At 45.0% G+C, this 22,931-nt stretch overlaps 1 protein-coding gene across 8 annotated transcripts in view; it reads right to left on the minus strand.

Annotated features, from left to right (window-relative positions):
- Positions 1 to 22,931, minus strand: part of GTF2IRD1 (GTF2I repeat domain containing 1) — a 167,320-nt gene that overhangs the window by 46,996 nt on the left and 97,393 nt on the right. For 7 of the 8 annotated variants that reach the window (XM_025208080.1, XM_025208081.1, XM_025208079.1 and 4 more), the window contains 7 exons: positions 22,536 to 22,625; positions 21,415 to 21,498; positions 20,044 to 20,227; positions 17,203 to 17,228; positions 11,594 to 11,732; positions 2,403 to 2,440; positions 895 to 975 (listed from right to left, as the gene is read on the minus strand). In XM_025208080.1, coding sequence (XP_025063865.1) covers positions 895 to 975; positions 2,403 to 2,440; positions 11,594 to 11,732; positions 17,203 to 17,228; positions 20,044 to 20,227; positions 21,415 to 21,498; positions 22,536 to 22,625 — 642 coding nt within the window. The remainder of the gene's footprint in view (positions 1 to 894; positions 976 to 2,402; positions 2,441 to 11,593; positions 11,733 to 17,202; positions 17,229 to 20,043; positions 20,228 to 21,414; positions 21,499 to 22,535; positions 22,626 to 22,931) is intronic. The other variant, XM_006027029.3, reaches the window with a different exon arrangement.

Genomic DNA, 22,931 nt, shown 5'->3' on the forward strand with positions numbered 1-22,931 from the left:
TCAGCATATCCTCCCCCTACCAGGCTGCTATCCTCTTTTTGATTGCTCCTTGGGAAGCTGAGAAGGCCTTAGCCCTTTATTCTGGAATTAGAGCGCTCAATGGTGGCAGAAGATTGGGATTCTACTCTCAGCCTTGCCACAGATTTGCTACATGCGCTACCCTGAGTCACTCACCCTCTCTGTAGACCTATAACCAGGGATATTGAGGGCATGGACAGATAAATAGTTATACTGTGTTAAGGGAGGGAGGAAAGGATTCCCCACAGCTCAGTTGGTCTGCCTGCTGTCACCCTAGCCTAGGGCAAGTGGAAGTTAAAGCAGGGTAGTTTACTTCTGAATGAAACAGGGTAAAGTTACCGCAGTTTAGCTTCACTTGCTGCAGGACAGACGCAAACAGACAAATCAGCTGTAACGGATAAGCTGTTTTGCACTCATTATCACCACTTTCAAGAAGTATCATTTTTTGTCTATCCATGCCCTGATAGTCCCTAGGCCTTGGGAAGAGGGGACAGGCAAAGGGATGGAGGAAGACGACACTCGCCTATCCCAGTTCTTCTTGGTTATCACTGCAAAAGCAACAGTAGCATCATCGCCAGAACAAGCTGCTCTACAGTGCACGTGGCCAGGGATGGGTCAAGGGATGCATAAACAGGACTAAACCAGAAGCTGCCCTTGGGGGGAAAAAAAAATACCTGGAAACATCCTATGCTATTGCAACAACTTGCCCAAGAGACCAACTGTTTGCTGGGGGATTTTCAATACGGGACAAAATGAGGCTGAGGGGATTACCCACCCATGCCACTTCCCCAAAGCAAAATCCTCAAACTGTACAACGCAAGGTTGATGCTCTCTGCCTTGATGTTACTCAGCTCTTCAGACCTGCCCACTGTTTACCTGGCACGGTGATCTGAATGATGTCCAGCTCATCTGGCTCTATTTTGATTTGTCGGATCCCACTCAGTTCTCCTGAGGTACCTAATGGAAAAAAGATCCTCAGAAGCGCAAAACCAAGGTGCGCGTCCGAAAAGCCCTCACTGCCTGCCTGTCCGATCCCAGGCAACAACCGTTTACAAAGAATTTTTCATCCGTAGACCTGACAGCACTTCACAAAGGTAAGTAGCCAACATTAACCACACTAACTGCATCGTACAGACAGAAGAACTTCGGCTGAGAAAGGCTGAGCTCTCATCTGTACGAGAAAGCTGAACTTTTAAAATCTTTTTAAAGTTTCTAAACTGACTTAAGCTCGTGCTACTCCTGCCCCCGCCCCCAACTTTCCCCTGCTCCGTTTCCTCCCACGCAGATGCTCCTGTTTCAGATTAACACTGGCTGTTTCAATGGATTCAGGATCAATTCAAGCCAAAGAGAATTAAACTTACTTTATACCAGAATAAGAGCATGCTCCAGCCTTTTGTACCCGTTTAAGTAATTTGGTTTAAAATGACCCCTTAAAATAAACCAATGCAATTTTCTTGGAGAAGGACATATTCAGCAGCACATTTAAGCACATGCTTAAGTCCCATTATCTTCAATTACTGTAAGTGTTTTGCTGAGTAAGGGCCCGGCCAAAGGCCTACAAAACAAGCATCTCCATCCCCTCATCTATAAAATGGGGATAATAATCCAGACCTATCTGCCTTTCCAAAGTGTTACGATGACTAATTAATGTCAGTGAAGGGCTACAGGGATATGTTTATGGGATGTTCTCTATAAATGGCCCTCGACTGTAATTCACTTTTGCTGCTAGTACAATAGAGCCCTCAGACCTTCAGGAGACAGAATAGAGGCTTGTCTATTTTCTCAGTCTTTTGCCAGCAATCATTTTGCTTTATACTGCAGGTAGGAGCTCTCTTTGCTACTGAGCTTCTTTCTTTCGGCCCCAAAACACTGTGTTCCCACATACAGAGCACTCCGAGAGCTTCATTTTTAAAGGGTGGGCACGCATGTGTCCATTTCTATGCGTGATTGTGTACAGATACCTCTTTGACACACAAATTCACATAATGCTTTACAGCACATTGTAATATGCAGTACCTCTGGCATTGTCCTCTCAATGACAGATCTATTTCTATAAGTAGCTCAACAGGAGCATTCAGAGCCTCAGCGCCCAGCACAATGGCAGGCACAGTTCACCATGGAGAGCTGCGACAGGCAGCAATGTTTGTTACATTTTGTCATTGGCGCTGAAAGATTTCAGTACAATAGCTATAACTACAGCCCATTGCGGGGAAGACAGGGACGCAGCAAATGCATTTCATGCGGCATGTAATCATCTCAGCCAAAGAGCTGGAGAGAGTATCAGCATCACAGGGAATTTAATATTTAGCGAAGGGTCCTGAGTTCTCCTCCCCCCCCGGCCATTACTACTTTTCAACAGAAAGCAACAATTATTTCTTGCTCACCTGGTTCGCAGCTTTCAGATACGCTACACTTCTCTGACCTGTAGAGGAGAAGCAGACAAGAGACATGGTATGTTTGATCAAAGGGAAGCTTAAATCTTTTGTGCTTACTTACAGTGAAGCAAATAGGCATAGGAGGTGCAAACAGTTTCTGCTTCAACACTTTATCTGTGTAAGTAATGTATAAGGATATCAGACTGAAAAGTCCGGAGATGCGGCATCCACATGCTTTAGTTAAGACAGTAGCAGCCCTCAGGTTTTGTGCCACCACTAGCAATTTAATTGCTGCCAATTCATTTTTTTTTTAAGTTTATACAACCCATGAGAATATTAGATCTCTAGAGCATACTTGTATCAGGAACTGAGAGAACTGCTCTGTGAGGCCGTGGTAGAGTGTGGCACTGAAGTCTTGTTCCTGCCAAAGCCAAAGCGACTTTTAACTTAGCAAGGTAAACCTCACGTTGTATCAGGGCAGCAAACCTGCAGTAGACGTTTGTGCGGGAGCATCTACACCAGTGCTGCTACTGCAGAGAAAGCATTTGAAAAAGTTCTTAATAATGCAGGGAGATCTTAAATCAAGCTTGGTTTTCTCCTTTAATGGTGCTATTTCATGCCTAAAGCCCTGAGAAGAGTAAGCACTCCTTATCCTGGATGTCTGAAGCCCTGCAAACATTTCCAGCACTGTCTAAGTGCAATAAATCTTTTAACCAATGACCTACAGGAAGCTAACATGAAGGATGTGTTGGTGTTTTCAGTAATCAAACACTCGGGGCCTGCTTCTCAACAGTCACACCAGTATAAACAGGGTTAACGTCCACAGACCTCAATAGGGCAACATTGGTGAAAAGGAGGAGGAAAATCAATCAATCTATCTATCCATCCATCCATCCATAGACAGATAGTGCCCATCTTTAAGAAAAGGAAGAAGGAAGATCTGGGGAATTACAGACCGGTCAACCTCACTTCAGTCCCTGGAAAGGTCATAAAGCAGGTCCTCAAGGACTCCACTTATAAGCACTTGGAGAAGAAGGTGATTAGGAACAGTCAGCATGAATTCACCAAGGACAAGTCATGCCTGACCAAAACGATTGCCTTCTATGACAAGATGACTGGCTCTGCGGATGTGGGGAGAGCAATGGATGCGATATACCTCGACTTTAGCAAGGCTTTTGATATGGTCTGCTGCAACATTTTTGCAAGCAAGCTAAGGAAGTATGGGTTGGACACGTGGACTGTAAGGTGGACAGAAAACTGGCCATCAGGCTCAATGGCTTGATCAAGCGGAGTGCCCCAGGAGCTGATTTTGTTCAATATCTTCATCAACAACCTAGAAGATGGGATGGAGTGCACCCTCAGCAAGTTTGCAGATGACAGCAAACTGGGGGGAGTAGTAGATAAGCTGGAGGGTAGGGTTAGGATTCAGAGAGACCTCATCAAATTGGAGAACTGAACCAAGAGATATTTCATGAGGTTCAAGAAGGCCAAATGCAAAGTCCTGCACTTGGGGTGGAACAATCCCATGTACCAGTACAGGCTGGGGACTGACTGGCAAAGCAGCAGCTCTGCAGAAAAGGATTTGAGGGTTACAGGGGACAACAAACTGAATATAAGCCAACTGCATGCCCTTGTTGCAAACAAGGCTAATGGCATACTGGACTGCATTAGTAGGATTGTTACCAGCAGAGGGAAGTCATTATTCCCCTCTCTTCAGCACTGGTGAGGTCTCTGGTGAGACAGAGGGGATTTAGTAACAGCCTTTAACTACCAGAAGGGTGGTTCCAAGGACGATGGAGCTAGACTGTTCTCAGTCAGTCAGCGTGTCCATAATTGCCAAGCCATATGATAGATAGCATCAACAGCCACGTGCAGTTCCTGTAGTCCTCCACTGAACTTAGTCAGCAAGCACACATCAACAATATGCAACATGGTGTGTGTTTTGCCACAGCTACAGTCTGGACTGTTGCAAAGATCCCAGCTGTGGAGGCTGGCCGCACACTGACCTTGCCATTTCCAGAACCTGCTCAGCAAGCCCCACGGACAGTGTGGCAGGTTGAAGCCAGGTGGGCAGGCTGTAGGATCTGTGCTAAGGAACTCATTTGATGATAATGTTGACTTCCATTAACTTGTTTAGTGGTAATGTTGACTGTTCTCAGTGGTGGCAGATGACAAAACAAGGAGCAATGGCCTCAAGTTGCAGCAAGGGAAGTTTAGGTTGGATATTATGAAAAACTCTCACTAGGAGAATAGTAAAACACTGGAACAGGTTACCCAGAGAGGTGGTGAAATCTCCATCCTTGGAGGTTTTTAAGACCCGGCTAGACAAAGCATTGGCTGGGGTGATCTAGTTGGGGATAGTCCTGCTTTGAGCAGGAGGTTGGACTAGGGACCTCCTGAGGTCCCATCTAACCCTAATTTTTTATGATTCTATGTTCATACAACCGGTAGTGTGAAATCCTGCAGGGCTCAGCTCCTCGCAGGAGGTGGCCCACAACGTATCAACCTGGTTCCTTTTGCAGCTAAAGCAAATGCAGAGATAGGAAAAAAAATCAGCTGAGCTGGTAAGTGTTTGCTCTACTCAAAGCTTTCCTCCCTGCATACTGGGCTCTACCCCAAACTTGCATCCACTGTCAACTCAGCATATTTGGAAAGCTGTGGGAATTAGAACACCTTCCCTACCCCAGATTTCGGTGCTCTCTCCCTCTCATAAGTAACACTTTACTGCAAGTAAAATGTAGACCAATGCAAACCACTGCACCTTGCCCATAAAGAATGCCAAGAAACAGACCCGGAAACCTACAGCCCCCAAATATCTGTCCTGAGAACAAGGAGTTGTAAAGAAGACAAGACTGCCGCAGTCCTGCCCATTTGTTCATAGGCTTCAGAAACATTCAGCACGAGACTAGATCTGTTCTCCCTCACTTCACAGCATCCTACTGCACGGTTTCTGCTGCTTTTCTCTGAGACATCTAATATACAGCCCAGTATCAGAGGGTATTCTGAACCAGATAGCCCTGCCGAGGCAATTTCTATGCCCCTGACAGAGAGGAAGTCTCTGCATTTAGAAGAAAACACCACAAACTGATCTCTTTTTCAAACATGCAGTCTTTCTTCCTCAATATATGTTGCCAAATTAACTGGAAATTGAATAGATAACGAGAGAGAGAGATTAAGTTAAATTTGGTATCTCCAGTGGAATTCAGGATTTCCTATACCATATGCTAAAATAACATTCTAATTTTCATAGCGTGCAACTTGTACATACATGGCCTGATTCTCTTCTCACTCGCACCGGGATAAGTCAGGAGTGATGCAAGTGAAGTTATTGAGCCAATTAATGACGCCCCTGCCCATCGGAAGCGACCCAATGACTTTGCTGGGCTTATCCTAGATTTATACCAGTGTAACCGAGAGCCGATCTGGTTCAAGGGATTTATGCGGGAGGAAAATCAAGGGAAGGGTTTCAGAATCTGGGCTGGTACAAAGTGCATGGTGATTATGCTGCACTAAGAACAGACTGAAAGCTCAAGACCCCAATCCGGTTAGAATCCTTCACAGGCATTAAATGAACTTACTGCAATGCCAGACTCTGCCCCAGAAAAACATTCTTTTGCCTAGGATTTTGCAAAGCTGTTTTACCATAACATGCAAATCCTGACTGACTCACTGCTGGAAACAGTCAGAGTACAGTACGGATGAAGGTGAAGACAATTAAATATTAGCGAGTGTTCTCCATGGACAGTAAGCCTCCAGATTTGCTAGTACACTGAGAATGGCAAATACCAGACCTCTCACTGAGTTTGATACTCCTGTATGCACTCGGTGGCAGATCTTCTTCACTTAGCAAATTAGCGGTGCATCCCCTATCATTTTGCCTTTCTGCCTGCCTGCTTGTATTAGCATTGATTTAATGCCATTCTGGGTTGGTTGGTTGTTTTTTTTGTGAGGAGGGGGGTTACAGAAAGAAAAGAAAATATATTAATTGTCGGAAAGAAGTAATTACAAATAGAATTCAACAGTTAATTAAAAATGAGAACTATAAGGCCTGGTTTCCCAGAGGCTGAACAGTTCTTTTTTAAGTCAACAGGAGCAGCGGATATTCAATCTCTTTAGAAATCCAGCCTCTAGACATCAAGGCTGCCTATACAAATGCTTGAGGATGGGGCGGGGGAACGGGACGGGATGACACGGGACGGGACGGGACGGGACGACACCCATTTTAATTAGAGCAGTTTCTGGACAGCTGCTCTAATTAAAACAGCTCGCCACCATGTCTGTTAAGTCCCCGCGCATTTCAAAAAGGCCATGGGACACTTTATCTAAAGTTCATTCGATGAGGTTTAAAGTGCCCCCGTGGCCATTTTGAAACGCGCAGGGACTTAATACACATGATAGGCGACACTGAAGCGTTCTAATTGGAATATGGATAGGGTCTGTTTAGGATACATACTAAACAGACCGTGAACGAGCATGTCTATAGGCACCCCAAAGGTCTGATTAAGTATCCACTGCCCTCTGTAGCTGGTTGATTAATTGATGGATGGCTTCATGGTTTAGGCCATTGCTTGGGACTCTGGAGTCCAAATTTCAATTCCTGATCCCTCCCAGAATCTCTGGGAATTTTACATGTGCTCTGGGGGTGGGGGTGGGGCAGTGGACTTTAATTAGAGCGGCTCTAAGAGCCACTCTAATTAAAGTGCCGCAGTGTCTCATGTATCAGCATCCCTGCGCTTCAAAATGGCCTCCTGGCATGTCTACAGATACCCTCTGTGTGACCTTCCTCAACTGTGCCTCAGTTCCCCATCTGTAAAATGGGGACGGTAGCACTGTCCTACTTCCCAGGTGTGCTGTGAAGACAATTACACCAATTGTTTTAGGCACTGTGGTGAGGAAAGCCATATACATGCCTATCTATCTACTCTCATCAGGTTTAACAGACTGGGATCACGTCCTGGGCTCCAGTCTTCAGTTATAAAGTCATTTAGAGAAGACTGAGTGTACTCAAGTTGACAACTGAACTTTCCAGTTTATATAGTAGATCAACATTTCACGAATGTCTTTGTATAGGTTACTAATATATAGAACAAGGACCTGATCCAATGCTAAATGGCAGTGAGGTCTTTCCATTCGTTTTGATGCAGATTGGATCAAGCCCTGTATATATGCAACTAAAAAAACGGATTCACAACATTTGCAATTCAAGCAATATAAGTTTTCCTTTAGTCCAACATATACATACATATATATTGTACAAACCAGTACAGCAATTGGTATACTAATACCGCATTTGAAATAACATGCCCAGCTGCAACTGGGCATTTAAATGCAACTTTGAGGCCTGTTTCAGCAGAACTCTCAAGCACAGATTGAGCCCTTTTACCCCGCAGGTAGAGCACTGTTCCCATGCTTCAAGGTAAGCAAGAGCTACTTTGCTTTGCAGAATCCTTGCCAAAGCACGATATCGCAATGGCGCATTCTGCTGCTTGTCACCTGCCAATGCTACCCTGGCATAGCAGCCAATGAGATGGGACGCCTCTGGAAGCTCTCAAACCTGAGCAAAGACTTAATATTGTCTTCAAAAACTGTGATAACTGCTTCTTGCTTCAGAGACCCTTGCTTAAGTTTCCTGCCCGACTGACTACAGCAGGATTCATCCCATGATGCTAAGTCAAATGGCAGCATAGAGCACAATTCATATTCTGCTCTAAGTCCTTTTGACTCCCTGATGTTGCAATGGAGTCAGTGCCATCAAACAAATCTCTGCCTTGTCTTCTACTCCAAAGAGTATTGAGAATGTGACTGTCAGGTGTTAAGAGTTCTGGATCAATGCAGTCTTTGTGCCAAAATACTCTTTGAGATATTTCAGCATGTGACAGCAGGCTCTGGACAAAGACAAATTGACTGAAGAGCCATGTTTATGGTCACATGCTCTACATATTACTTACTTCCTGTTAGACTCCAACTCAAATGCTTCTTCACTAAATCATCAAAGTTTACCCACTTGTAGGGAAGTAAAGCTTTGTTGGCATGTGGCAGTCACTATCTTGGCTGACAAATCAGGAGCAGAACAGTCCTCCAAAGCTAGTATCACAAGCTAGTGCAATCTGAATTCAACTTCCTACATGGGGCTGTCGCTGTCACACACTCGCTCTTCTTTGTGAACCAGGCACAGAAAGGAACCTGAAACATTCACTTCTGTCTGCGCTGCGCAGCTAACTTAAGGGGAGTTTAGAGAAACATTTATCGGTATGGTTTAAGATGGGGGTGAGCCTGCCTAGAGCAGAGAGGAAGGATTGGATAACCTCCTCAAGTCCTTTCCAGCCCTATCTTAATCTGATTCTGTGACTGGGGCCTTCACCTGAAAGTTTGGCTTAACATTATTCATTCCTGAGTCCTCACTGCAAACCCCTACCAAGCAAGGTTGCCGTGTCCTTACTGTTTCTGCCCTCACCTGTGGGTGTCTGGAGCTATACCCCCCCAAGTTCTTTGGGTTGTAATGCTCTAGGATTGTTCTCTCAGTCAATTGTATCACTTATGGAAGAACTTGACCATGATGTCATGGGAATGACAGAAAGGATGTTTAACACTCAAATACTTAGCTTGCAGGAACACTACAAAGCTGGGAGACGGGAGGATACAGCTCGAGTCAAGGAAGAACTTGTACTTTAAAAAAAAAAAAATCACACACCCGGCTAGGTAACTGCTGGTTAAAGGACCTCCAATACTAAGTCAGAAGTTATTCTGTGCAGGTGGGAGGAAGATTAATGCTAAAACTCACATATGAGATCAAATTCACTGTAGACATATTCATACACCACACAGTGGAATATGTACAGGCACACTTGCACTGGCTTAGTAGCTTATACAGGGTAATACTCAACCAATTTAAAACCTGGCTTAGACTGGTGTAAACTGAAATAAGAATGTGCATCATGCCTTCGGGAACAGTTTATCAAAGCAGGATTTCAAATCTGGTCCAAGTCTGCATGCTGCCAAATCCAAAGTAACCAGACAAGCAGCACACGCACAGACTATCATGATTACATCCTGTGGCCACAATACACGTGGCCCTGTCCATGCACATAAGTGGTCACCATCTGTAAAGGCCTTTTCCCTGCAGGGTTTCATATTCCAACACAACATTCAAGATAATGTCGAAAACAATACCAAGCCTACCCAGACATTTCAAACTAGAAGATCACTGGCCTCAATACGGCCACACAAGGGAGCACGGTTCACTCCACCTCTGGGCAGGTTGCATCAGAGCTGCCTAAATCAGAGCCCTATGGCACCATGGGAGTTGTGCCATTAGCTTCAGCAGGGCCAGGATTTCATTTTGGATGTTCACCTGTGAGAGAAGGCATGAGAAAGAAGGCAGAGCCACGGCTCTGCCTTACTAGGTGTCAGCTAGTGGAGCTACTTCAACACGTGGGAGGCAGCGAGTATCCTTAGAAAGGGGAGCTATCAAGTGCTGTGGGAGCAACTCCGTTCCTCTAGGGGTACCACACATCACCCAGGGTGCTGCCCTTTGCTTAGAGCTGTCGTTCCATACTGCTATTAGCTTGTGCCACCAAGAGCAGCAAGGTGGCCTTCCAGTCCACTGAACGTCTGTACTCTCACGAATCACAAGGTCTCACTTCTTATCAAAAGTACATTTACAAGCAACTTATAAAGGGTTAATACGTGCTCAGTAGGCATCAGAAGCACGTGACAGACGGTTCTCTACACATCAGTAGTAGGTGCTAGAGACAGGCCTAAATAACTATTCCACTTGTTGGATGCTATAATAATTAACCCGGGGTGGCCAACCTGCGGCATGTGTGCCACAAGTGGCATGGGCAGCCTCTGTGTGTGGCACGTAGATCAAGGATAGGTCAGGCGACACAGTAGCAGATAGGGCAGGCAGCAGAAAGCAGAGCAGGCAAGGGGCAGGGGGCACAGGAATAGGAAGCAGAGCAGCAGACTGCAAAGGGAAGAGGGATTTGAGTGGCACTAGGGAAGGATGCAGCACTACTTTGTAGTACACCTGCCAAAACGGTTGGTTCCCATTGTATTAACCAGTTATTGATCCCCTATAAACTATTTATAAATCTGTTTTTAAACGTACCCTGTTTGTGATGCTAGCTGATGGCGTATCATTATGCTTTACATATCATTTAGGCAGATAACCTTGTCCTAACTTGCTTGCACATGTCAGCAATCTGATTCTTTTTGTTCAAAAACAATGATTTTAAACATTTGGGGGGGATTTGGCATAAACTCACATGTATTGGGACAGCCTATTTTCTTTGGTGGTTTGCTAGCTGTGACAAAGGAGTACATGCTATCAAAAGGTGAAAAATGAGCCACTTGATCTTCATTATTGTGCTAAAACAAAGCACCTACAGTGGCCGGCCTTTTCACCACGTTATCTGCTCCAGCATTCTGTCCTTTCTATTTTGCTTCCTCAGTCATGTGCTCTTCTGATTTCACATGGTTGCCAACAAGGGATTTCAGAGGATGAGCCAGCGCCACATTCCAGGATGACCAAAAAGTGTTGCATGAACTTTGTCTTTGTAAAGAATCTTTCCAGTGACTTTGAGAACTGGTACTGGCTAGGTGCCACCAGTGCACTCGCTACTGTGCGTGCCATTAAAGACGATACAGTCCCTGCCCTGAGGAGTTTGCAATAAACAGCCAGCCGGCCAAACCTGGACACACCAAACACAGAATTTTTTCTTTATCTTGCACACAAATACACAGGAGAGTTCAGTTTAATTAAGCATGCACATCTTTTACTTTTTTGTTTTTAGTCCCCTCCCTCCCCACACACGTTTTTCAGCATTCTGCTATAAACAGGCATCAACCAGCAACTGCCTTCCTATCCCTTCATATTAAATGTCTGGAATGAGGGCTCCAGAATTATTATTAGGCATGATTTTTCTTTCATGGCTTTGCTGGCATCAGGTTAAAAAAATTATATACAATGGAATTGGGAAAGATCTAGTTCCACAAGTGCACTGAGTTTGAAACCAAAGTGAGACCAAGTATAGTCCAGACAGGCAATTCAGTGCTCGCAGAGGCAAATTTTCATATTCACCTTGTCTTTTCAGTGGTTCAGTAGACCGCAGTAAGACTGCTCACAGAACAAGCATATCGCAATCTACCCATCAGAGATTATGGAGAAAACTGCCTAGGTGGAGATGAGAGCCATTTACCTGTTATTAGCCTGAGAAGTCCCTGCCAGGTCCAGAATGGCCATTCGGTGTGGTTCTGGAGAGATTTCCCCAGATGGACTGGACGGCTCCAGCTTGGTTGGATCTTTGGTAAATTTACTTCCTGGTCCCAGTTCCACAGCAAGATTTTGTAATTAAAAGTAAAACCAGAATTAACAAATCAAAGGTCTACTGCTGATCATACAGTTTGCTCACGTACATGACCACCCTCTCCTGGATTTATAGCCAGTTACCAGCTTGTGAGGCATAAAGGGAAAGCTTAGAAATAAAGGCAGATTTTTTAACCGCATTTTTTCCACTTGCAAAGAGGGTGTTTTGCTCTTCCCAGGTGCTGCCTGTTACCTGGTTTACCCACAAAACAAAGAGCCAATATTCTCTGGCTTAGCCTAAAGGAAACATCAGTGCAACCAAGAGGAGAATCCAGCCCAAGCAGTTCTGTTTAGTAATCACCTTCTCCCAGTTTCAGGAATCCTTAGCCAAACCTTGTAAGCGCTGGGCACACTTGGGTTCAGGACACGCTTCTTTGTGCGAGGATGCCCAGTTCAGTGTAACGTCACTGCGGGAACCATCCCAAAGCAGGGCAAGTTTTGTCACAAAGGAGGTGGTAATGAAGTAGGTTTGGGGGGCATATGGCACAGTGGGAGGTTTCTCTACAGTTTGGCAAATGGGGTTATGTTTACATGAAGCTGCTTCTGCTACCAGAAAAGCTGGAGGCAGACAGCAGCCATAGCACATGCACACCTACATGCTTCTGGAAGCTCCACTACAGCAACAAACTGCAATCTGGGAGGGCGTCTTTGGTTAAATGAACCACAGCCTCCACCTGAAGGTATAGGAGTGTTGACATGCATCTTTTCCCAGCTGCTGGGCAGTGGGCAGAAGCCCCATACTATTCGGCAGCAGTGTCGTAACTGAGATAACGGAGAGTTTTGAGGCCACCGATCATTTGGAGTGTGAAGTTCTGCCAACAACATTTTGCTGTTGAGACTACAGGGAGGTTAAATGACAGGGGCTGGAGAAGTCTTGGTGGTTGAAGGCAAGAGACTATGTCCAAGGTGGCTGACATTCATACATGCCTCAGCAAATAGATTTTCCTCTAACAGGCCCTTCTGTTCTCTCTGGTACCCCATCTCTGCTCTATGACCCCACCGCGGTTCTCTAAGGCACCCAAGTCAGGTACCTTAAGGCTGAATTTGGTGCCTACTATACTCTGGATCTTGCACCACGATCCCTCACTGGTGAATAGTTTCAAATCATAGTTCTGCAAGTTTCAGTAACTTCAAATCCCTGAGCACTGGGTTAGGGATTGGGAAGTGGCCCAGACCCCGCTGCATGGGACAATCTCACGTGGCTGAGCCCATGGAGGACCTCTGCCCCATACAGAAGAATTGGGTAGTTTGGGTCGAGTGGCAACACACAGGGCAACGACCAACCGCATAAATTTATGCAGAGGCCACTGGCATCCTAGGAGCAGTTATTTTGCTACCACTGCTCAAGCAGATGCTGCGCTACGCTCCACAAACAAGTGCAACCTTTTTGAGTCTGTACATAGTTAAGGAAAAAGGACAAACCCCCAGCACAAGGGTCTTGCATGTGAGAGAGGAGAAGAGGAGAGAGGAGAGGACAAACTGAATGAATTACAGAAGAGGTGGAGAAAAGGGTTTAGTCACCCTGAAAACCTTCTCCTTTCACTTCCCTGCTCCTCAGCAACCGGAGACCAGCTGTAATGAAGACTCAACAAGTGATCTCGGATAGGATAAGAGTGAGCTGAAAACAGCCCAGGAAATGAAAATCAGGTGCTAGAGAGTGCAGGTGACTATAGAGCTGAAAGCTTAGTGCTGGGGGGGAAGGAGGGAGTGGAATTATTTTGCCAAGCTGCACAAACCATGCAGGTGTCTTGTGAATATCTGTAGTAGGCACCTGACTAGTCCTGAAGCCAAATGGCAGCACCTTCTCCCCACAACCCCTTTGGAAGAATATGAAGTTACGGGAATACAAAGTCAAAAAGGGCAGTGCTTTGCAGCGCAAACACCGAGCAGTCAGCAGTGTTCAAGAGCTGAAATCATGAGAGGCCATGATTTCACAGGGATGGGAGCTCATGATGTGTGGTTGCTCCTTAAGGAAGCAATCCTAAAAGCACAAGGGGAGTCCATCCCAACCCATAGGAAAGGTGGTAAAAGGGTTCAACAACCCCCTTGGCTCAACAGGGAACTCACGGACCTCCTACATCTAAAAAGAGAGGCTTATAAAGGATGGAAGACAGGAATCACCACTAAGGAGGAGTATACTGCACTGGTCCACAGCTGCAGGGAGCGAACTAGGAAAGCCAAGGCTGCAACTGAACTCCAACTGGCTACACGAATCAAGGACAATAAAAAGTCCTTCTTCAGATATGTGGGGAGTCAAAAGAAAAACAAGGGCAGCATTGGACCCCTGCTAAACCATCTGGGGCAGCTGACTACAGACACCCAGGAAAAAGCCAATCTGCTTAATGATTACTTTGCATCAGTTTTTCACCAGCCCAAAGGGACCACCCTGCCTAACATGATGCGGGATGACCAGGGTGAGTGTGAATATATACCCACCATTGGCGTGGATATTGTGAGGGAGCATCTTGAGAGGCTGGACCCCCACAAATCAAGTGGTCCAGATAGCTTGCACCCAAGAGTGCTAAAGGAACTGGCAGACATCCTAGCACAGCCACTGGCAAGGATATTTGAGAATTCATGGTGTTTGGGCAAAGTACCTGAAGATCGAAAGAGGGCCAATGTGGTGCCCGCTTTCAAGAAAGGGAGGAATGAAGACCCAGGAAACTACAGGCCAATCAGTTTGACCTCATGGGATGATTTTGGAAAAAATTATCAAAGAAACCATTCGTGACAGGCTAACACAAGGCAACGTCCTGAGGGATAGCCAGCACAGGTTTGTTGCAGGTAGGTCTTGCCTGACCAACCTCATTTCCTTCTATGACTAGGTGACATATCACCTGGACAAAAGGGAAGAGGTTGATATAATATATTTGGACTTTAAAAAAAGCCTTTGACCTGGTGTCCCATGATGTCCTCATGGAAAAATTGGACAATTATGGCCTTGACTACTCCACAGTCCGATGGCTGGGGAACTGGCTCCAAGGTCGGACCCAAAGAGTAGTAGTTGACGGAACCGTATCAACGTGGCACTCGGTGACCAGTGGCGTCCCCCAAGGCTCTGGTCTCAGACCTGTACTCTCTAATGTCTTCATAAACGACCTGGACACTGGTGTCAGAAGCAGACTGGCTAAGTTTCCCGATGACGACAAACTTTGGGGAAGAGTGTCCACACTTGAGGACAGGCTGGTGATCCAGGCCGACCTCGATAGGCTTGCAAGGCCAGCAGATGATAACCTGATGGCATTCAATACAGAGAAATGCAAAGTGCTCCCTGTCGGAGGGGAAAAAAAACCTTGCATCACACTTACAGGCTCAGTAGTGCTACACTCGCTAACACCATGACCAAAAGAGACTTGAGGGTCATGACTGACCACAAGAAGAACATGAGCCACCAATGCGATACTGCAGCTGGCAAAGCGAATAAAGCTCTGACTCATCTCAAGCAAGACCCAGGATGTCATGCTCCAGCTGTACTGGGCCTTGGTGAGGCTGCAGCTGTAGTACTGCATCCAATTCTGGGCTCCACAATTTAGGAAGGACATAGAGAAGCTTGACAGAGTCCAGAGGAGAGCCACGCGCATGATCAGAGGGCAAGAGAACAGGTCGTATAAAGAGAGGCTCCGATATATGGGACTTTTTAGCCTGGAAAAGCGCAGGCTCAGGGGTGACTTTGTGGCAAGCTATAAGTACATAAGGAGGGTGCATCAGAATCTGGGGGAACGCCTGTTCACCAGAGCACCCCAGGGGATGACAAGGTCCGACGGGCACAAACTCCTCCAAGACCGTTTTAGGCTGGACATAAGGAAAAACTTCTTTACTGTCCGAGCCCCCAAGGCCTGAAATAGACTCCCCCCAGAGGTGGTGCAAGCACCTACTCCGGACACCTTTAAGAGACATTTGGACGTTTATCTTGCTGGGATCCTTTGACCTCAGCTGACTTCCTGCCCCTTGGGCAGGGGGCTGGACCCAATGATCTCACGAGGTCCCTTCCAGCCCTAATGTCTATGAAAACTTTGAAAGCTATCAAGACACGATGCATCTTCTGGCAGTTCTACTGGCTCCTTGCAACTTACTTTTTCCATGGATCGAGCCTTGCCCTGGTAACAATAAAACTGGCCATAAGGACCTGCCTAGCTGAGCAACAAAAGTAGGTTTCCTAACAGCGGTGGGTTTTAGCCAGGTACTCTGCAGAAGGCAACTGAACATGCAACTTCTCTCTGAAAGTGTCTTTATAAAAACGATGCCTCCTTACTCAGCAGGTCTGATGGTTCTTCATCTTCATATATGTGTTTTATGCTTTTTGCTCTTGTTAGCCCTTCCAGGGCCACACAGCTAAAAGGAAATGAGTTGAAATCTGTTCCAATCTTGTGTGGCAGCAGTGGAATTATGTCTTAAGTGTCAGTCAGCTACAGGTTTACAAACCCCACTGAATACTAACATCTAGTCCTCACCGGTGGGTCTCAATGTGTTTTACTAAGGTGAGCTGCATCATTATACCCATTTTACACACAGGTAAACCGAGGCACAGTAATTTCATAAGTGTCACCCAGCAGGCCAGTTGCAGAGTCAGGAACAGAACCAACTCAGGGCCACAGGTCTTATCTGGAACATAAGGGGATTGCACAGATGTCACTAAGAGCTTAATTTGGCCTGCAGAACCTTTAAAACCAGTGCTAACGTGTGAATTGGAAGCAGCTGGCAGTTTGAATACATAGAGCCCAATCGACCAGGAACCACTGCCAGATGAAAAATTTAGGACCCCGCAGTGCTATTTTTCCAGTCAGTTTTCAGATATGTATCAGTAGGTTAAGACAGAGAAAAGCCACAGGAGTGATTTTATAGGTCTTTTCACTCTGTGTGAAGGGAGGTTCATATCTTATCACCATATGCCTCATCTGGTTTGCTAAAAACTGCTTACAGTTGCATCTCTTCCTATCAGTGTGCAAGCAGTAAACATAAATAGTGGGACCAGAAGACAAAATCGGGAGGCTTTCCTTTCAGTCAAAATGCAACATTTTTTTTTTGTCATTTTTATTTAAAACCAATAACCAGAGAAGTTAGCATTTTCCATCCAGAGGCAGGAAAATAATTCTCAGGGGGAACCCATCAGCAAATATACTTCCTTGCAAGAATGGAACGATAAATCACGTGGCCTCTACAAGTAAAATTCATTTTGTGCAGAGGACCAGATTATGGTCTACACAACTCAAGTGTTAGGCAAGCCATTAAAACATTACTTCACTGGGCAAAGCCCTTGTGCTGAGAGCACGTAAAATTCATTTCACCCCGCATGTGGATAGCTACAAAAAAAGTTCCTTCTTGGTGAGAACAGCGACATATATCCTGCACTTCTGGCTGTATACAGATGACACTATTTTAACTCAACTGCTCTGTATAATCTTCCAGTCACAAATAATAAGTCAAAGAATTTTAGTAACATACCTGTAAAAATCCTCTCATCAAACATCCTAGGAGAAAAAACAAACAGATGCTTCTAGTAAATGAATTTGAGAATTTTTTGTGAACAATATTAAACTGAGTAAGAAAACTGTTACTGTTCATTCCTTTTCTTAAAAACAGCATCGTTTCTTGTGCAAATCCAATACCTAACAGAATGTCTTTTGTCTAAAGCACCTTGACATCTGCTTGTAAGTCATTCTCTACATCTAATTCCTGTAGTTAGACAAAGTTGTTGCTGTGTAGCTTTAGCACAAGGCTAAAGCACTTCAGATGGCTTTTAATTCTGCTAGTCAGTCTCCCGTCTCTCATCAAGGCAGAAATACTTGCAGTTTATAAATGTGCAGTTTTGGGTCCAGTGAAATTTCTCTTGAAAATTCAACTTAAGGACTACTTCTAGACAATGTTGATTCAACTGTGTTGCGAGTAGGTGTGGCTGGAAAACTTAATAACAGCCTATTCCTGCCACAAAGCTGGGGGGAAAAAAATTCTGATAAAACAACTTATTTTGGTATTTTTGTAATTATGCCTTTGGATTTTTCATTCTGAGATGGCTGCTCATTGAAGCTTTCTAATGTAGTATGGCATCAGTAAAAATGAACCAGTTCAATAGAAACACTCCGTTCATATATTTTTTAGAATTTTCCTTTGCAGAGGATTCGAAATCTTTCAGGTTTTCTTCCAATTCGAAACAAAGCCAGATTCTGAAATTTCAAAATCCTTCCTGAAAGAGCATGGCCTCAGCACAGCGTTGGTTATGCTGAGTAGGATCTACTATAAAATGGGCCATCATAACCCACTACAGGATTCCTATTTGTATAGGAAAAGCACCATTATATTGAGTTTATCTGTTCTCTAATGGAATCACCAGAGGCTGTGAGATTAATGAACTACTGCATTGTGCATTAGGAAGGAACTAGGAAAGCACTAAACCTGCTAAATCCAGATGTGGGTCTTTCCAGAGCCATCACCTCTCGCAGGGGCACATCTTGCCTCACCCACATCCTCTTGTGCTACAGAACGAAGGTTTCCCAGGATGCAAGACGAGTAAGAACCATCTTGCCAAATTACTAAAAGGGAAAGTGTATTCACTGACTTTGCATCTGCAAACTTAAGTGGGAGGAAATAACCTAGAAATTCAGATCAGGGCCTTGGGTCTCGCCTCCTCCGTTCTCACAGTACAAAGGGACCTGTCACCTGATACGCGCTTTTGACCACACCTATGCTGTAAATGCTAAATCATAAAAAAGTAACACTAGCGATATTGTGAATTTTGCCTGTGCTTGGAAAGACTGTGCTAAGGAAATAATTGTTTTGCCTCAAAAGTTTTGCTTTTCCTGTTAGTGAAGGGAGCTTTCATGCGGTAACAACCCAACAGCGCTGAGTGCAGATGGAAATCATGACAAGGGTTTTGTCCATTTCAGAAGAGCTCAAAAAATACAAGTACTGTGAAGAACCTCAAAAAATGATGGCAATGAGGAGAAGAAGACTGGATAGGGGTACTAAGCTGGGACCTGGGAGTCTCTGCTCCATGACAGACTCCCTCCACGTGGTTTTGGGCAAGTCACTTAGAGTTTGCCTGCAATGCCACCAAGCCAAGCCTAGAAGAGCCACCGAGAAACATGATCCTGGAAGCAAGGCAATGTAGCGGCCTCAGAGCAGCTTGGAGCACGTGCCCTGAAGCCAAGCTTCTTCATCGGTCTCTGGGGTGCTTTGTGGTATGTTCGGTGCTGCTTTGCATCCTTTCTGGGTTGTGGCACGTGTGGAGTGGGAGAAAATAGGTGAGACATGCTATGCTGCACTACTCTTGAGCTTGGCATCAAGTGCCGCAGGCAGACATTTAATTTCTCAGTTCTCCATCTGTGATACAGGGATAACGTTACTTCTATAGTGAGGGGGTTATCTGAACAGACAGATTAAATAGGAAACTTTGATCCCCCTGCTCAAGTGAGGGAGGATTATCTACTACACACACAAAGAAAGGAAAGAATTGTTCAGCTTTCCCAACCCCATCCTATTCTACCACAAAAGGAGAAACCACTCACTAAATATTACACATGGCTACCTGGCAAATATGGGCAGGGGGAGATTTAATTGTATATCTCCATATGCACCCATCTGGCATAATTTTAATTTGCCATCTGTCATTTTGACAGAATACTTAATAGTAGACAGATAAAAGGAATCTATTCACTTTTGAAATGTTTAGGGCCACAGCCACTGAGGCACTCGGAACAGGATCGCTGCGTTCGTGGTGTGGTAGTGCAGAAGCGATCATCAACACCGAGTTAGTGGCATTGACAGGATTTTGTTTCATAGAGAACAAAAACAAAAAGAAGGAAGAAAGACAGAGAGATGGAAAAAAACCGTGGTTTGGGGACATAAACAAACCTACTCATCTATCTTCAAACCCAACACAATGCTTTATCTTAGCACACGACGGGTCAGGCTGTAGACCTAGACATCACGTTGTCTTTAAAGTTGAAATACAGCCCCAGTAAAACCACGGTGGAAGATCTCTTTTGGCTTGTTACAGCTACCAATCCTACCTGTTGCCCTGGAGGACTCTTCTCTGCCTACTGTCTCCTTGGAGGTCACTCTTAAGGCATTGCAGCTGCAGACTTGGCTGAACCAAGAGTGGAAGTTTGATTGAAACAGAAGGCAAGAGAGCTCAACCAAGTGATCCACCATTTGCTGCAACTGATACGATGCTTTTAAATTCAAAGTCTAAATTTACAATGCTTCTTGTGTGCATGCGCACATACACACGCACCAGTTGAGTACAGTGTCACCCATTTCACTTCTTTAAAATCTATCCTTACATACCTTTTAATGACGAAGTGGATTTTGTGTCTTTCCTCCAGTATTCTTTTGAGTTTGGGGACACCGTAGGTACAGGGTCGTTTGAATGGTATTTTATCAGGGATCCCAATTATTTCTACTGCCTCTGGGTCACAGGCAATCTTCCGGTACGGCACAGGAACCATGTGGTCCAAACCTAAAGCTTCAGCTGAAAGTTTAACATATGGCTTTAACTTGCAAGTGGATGTATATGTTTAACGATGGCAAAGGGAGGGCAAGAGAGATGGAATCTGAGTAGCTTTATGGGCAGATGTTGGCTGTGCTATCATCCAACTTCTTCCCCAGATACTGAGTCCCCCCAAGGAATATGTGACGGGCTCCCAACTCGTTCCCTTCTCATCACTGTCAAAGGTTACTCCTCTAGGGAGAGTTTAAAAGGAGAAACTGAGCAAATAAATTCTGAATTAAATTTAAAACCTGACCCCCGCAAATTTATCTCAAATCAGGTGACAGTTAAGAACCAGTTTCTTTGCACCAGCAAGTAACCAGAACAAAATCCATGAGGTCTCACAATGGAATAGATAGTGTCAGATGGACACCGCAACAACTTAGTTCAAAAGAGGCAGAACTAGTTATGCCTCACACATACTTCAGAATATGCGATCCCCATCACAGATCACTTCATTTTGGAGGTTTCCCGTCCAAATAATGACCAAGCTGAAGACCGCTTAGCTTGTCAGCTATGACAACCCGACAGCACAAGGTGTTGTAGCTGCCAACTACCTCTGACAACCATTACCCTTAATAGAAAGGGCCAGTGAAAGCACACCTAACTCTTCACAAAATGAGCCCGTTCAATCATCGTTTCCACTCAGGACTGATTTACTTTTCTTACAGGTGCTCATCTGGCTCCGACATGAAGGAAAATAAACTGATGCGATTATTAATAAAGAGTGGAATTTAAAACCACAAAGCAAAGACATTTATGACCTACCAGCATGTTTAAAAGCAGCTGGAATAATGGAGATCTATTGTTTTGTGCCATGTTAATTTTAAAATGGCTAGGCTGTGCTTTTCTCCCCTTAAAACTCTGGCGAAGACAAATAAGCCATAGTTCTAAGTGGAGAGAGACCTTGTGTGTAAAATTTCAGGATGGGGCCACTTTATGCCTAGGCAATACATTCCTCGATACAGGGGATTTCAAATAGAAATACTGACATAACCTTAAATTGAAGCCATGAGCCCAAGAGCTGCCATGCTAGGAGTGTTAAAAAGAGAAGGGAGTTCTAGCATATGGCTTCTGCTGCTGTGTTAGGGAACAAAAATGATTGCTACATAATGATATGCAAACCACAAGTGCTGCAGATGCATAATGGAATTCTAACTCCTACTCACCATATCTACTGTTAAACAGAATTTGCACGCACTCCCTAAGGGTGTTGATATCTTCGGTTTCTTTTATAAAACTGTCCCATTTATCTATCAAAACAAAATATAAGAAATCAGGAACTTCCATATGGTGCATACACAGCAGATGCACTTTTCTCTTGCGAGGTGTTAAGAATCAGGAACAAGGCTGTGATGCCTTAGAAACAATTATTTCCCCTTTCTGAGCCACTTCTGCCAGCTCATCTGATAAGGGCTAGGTTTCCCGACTCCCCACTTGCGAGCAGCAGTGGGTGAAAAGGACTCCTAAGAAGTGACCCCTTTAACTGGATCGGCCCTGAAATGAAAGAGCCCTCAGGATAGAACAAACCCTATTTTAAATGACCTTTAAAATGCATTGGGAGTATAAAACCAAACCCACCTGTTTAAAAATCAAGGAGGCTTTTTAGAGTAAACACCTAAATTCTTTGGTTGTCTAATCCTCAGGGCAGAATTTTCCTCTGCATTTGTAAATCACTTAGTGCCCCGGGAACAGGACTACAGGAAAAGGGAGCCATGGGGTGACTGTGTTTTTAATTATTTGGGGATTTTACAAAGTAGTTTCTGTTTGCAAATACAGGCAGGGCAGGAGGACAATCAGCCATGGACCTTGGCAAATGACTTAGTCTATGTCATAGCCCCATTCCCTGCTTATAAAACAGAAGTAATATTTTCTGACTTCATGGGCATTAATGCTGGGTGAGACATCTGGGCATAAGGGTGATGAGAGAAGGCTGAGGTAGTGGGTGGTAGGGAGGCAGAGAGAGATAAAAGCCGTGGCTGATGTGTTGAGCTATTGCACCAGCTCAGAGGAAATTCCCTCTTCTCGTTCCTCTACAGAGCTGGCCCCATATGGCTTGCAGGTTGTCATGGGTGTGAAAGAGTTCCAGCAGCTCACTGTGGAGGATGGGCACTAGAGAAGCTGATGGGCTGACCATCAGCCATTGCCTGCCAAGTACTGCAAGAGCCATGCTGGGCAGTGGGGAAGGATAGTAGAAGTCACGGAGTGGGGCGACTGGCAGAAATCACTCCCCATCCTTCATCCTCCTTTTCCAAGTGTCCTCCCTGTCCGGGCCCAGCAAGCAGCATACCTGTTTTGTCGTGGACTATGGAGAAGAGGATACGCTTGGATGAATGCACGTTCTGGATGAGTGGCCCACCAGGGACTGATGATTTCTGTCCTGGACACAATGTAAAAGGAACAATAAGAGCCCAATCACGGAATACAAACAGGGGTAATGAGCTAAGAGGGGCAAACCTTGCCTACTGTCCCAAGGGGCTAGACACAAGCTTGGGAATTAAAGGCTTCCAATTTGATGAGCACAGGACTTGCTGTGCAGTCTTAGGTAAGTCACTTAAAACTATTTTCAAGCCAAATCTCCCCCTGAGAGATGAAGAGGCTGAAGGAGCAAGCTGAAGGGACCAATGTATGAGAACCTTTATGCTGGTGGCACTGAAGGTAGCCATATAGTGGACTGGCTGGTGGG

Source organism: Alligator sinensis, unplaced genomic scaffold, assembly GCF_000455745.1.
Source record: "Alligator sinensis unplaced genomic scaffold, ASM45574v1 scaffold1291_1, whole genome shotgun sequence".
Classification (NCBI taxonomy): domain Eukaryota; kingdom Metazoa; phylum Chordata; order Crocodylia; family Alligatoridae; genus Alligator; species Alligator sinensis.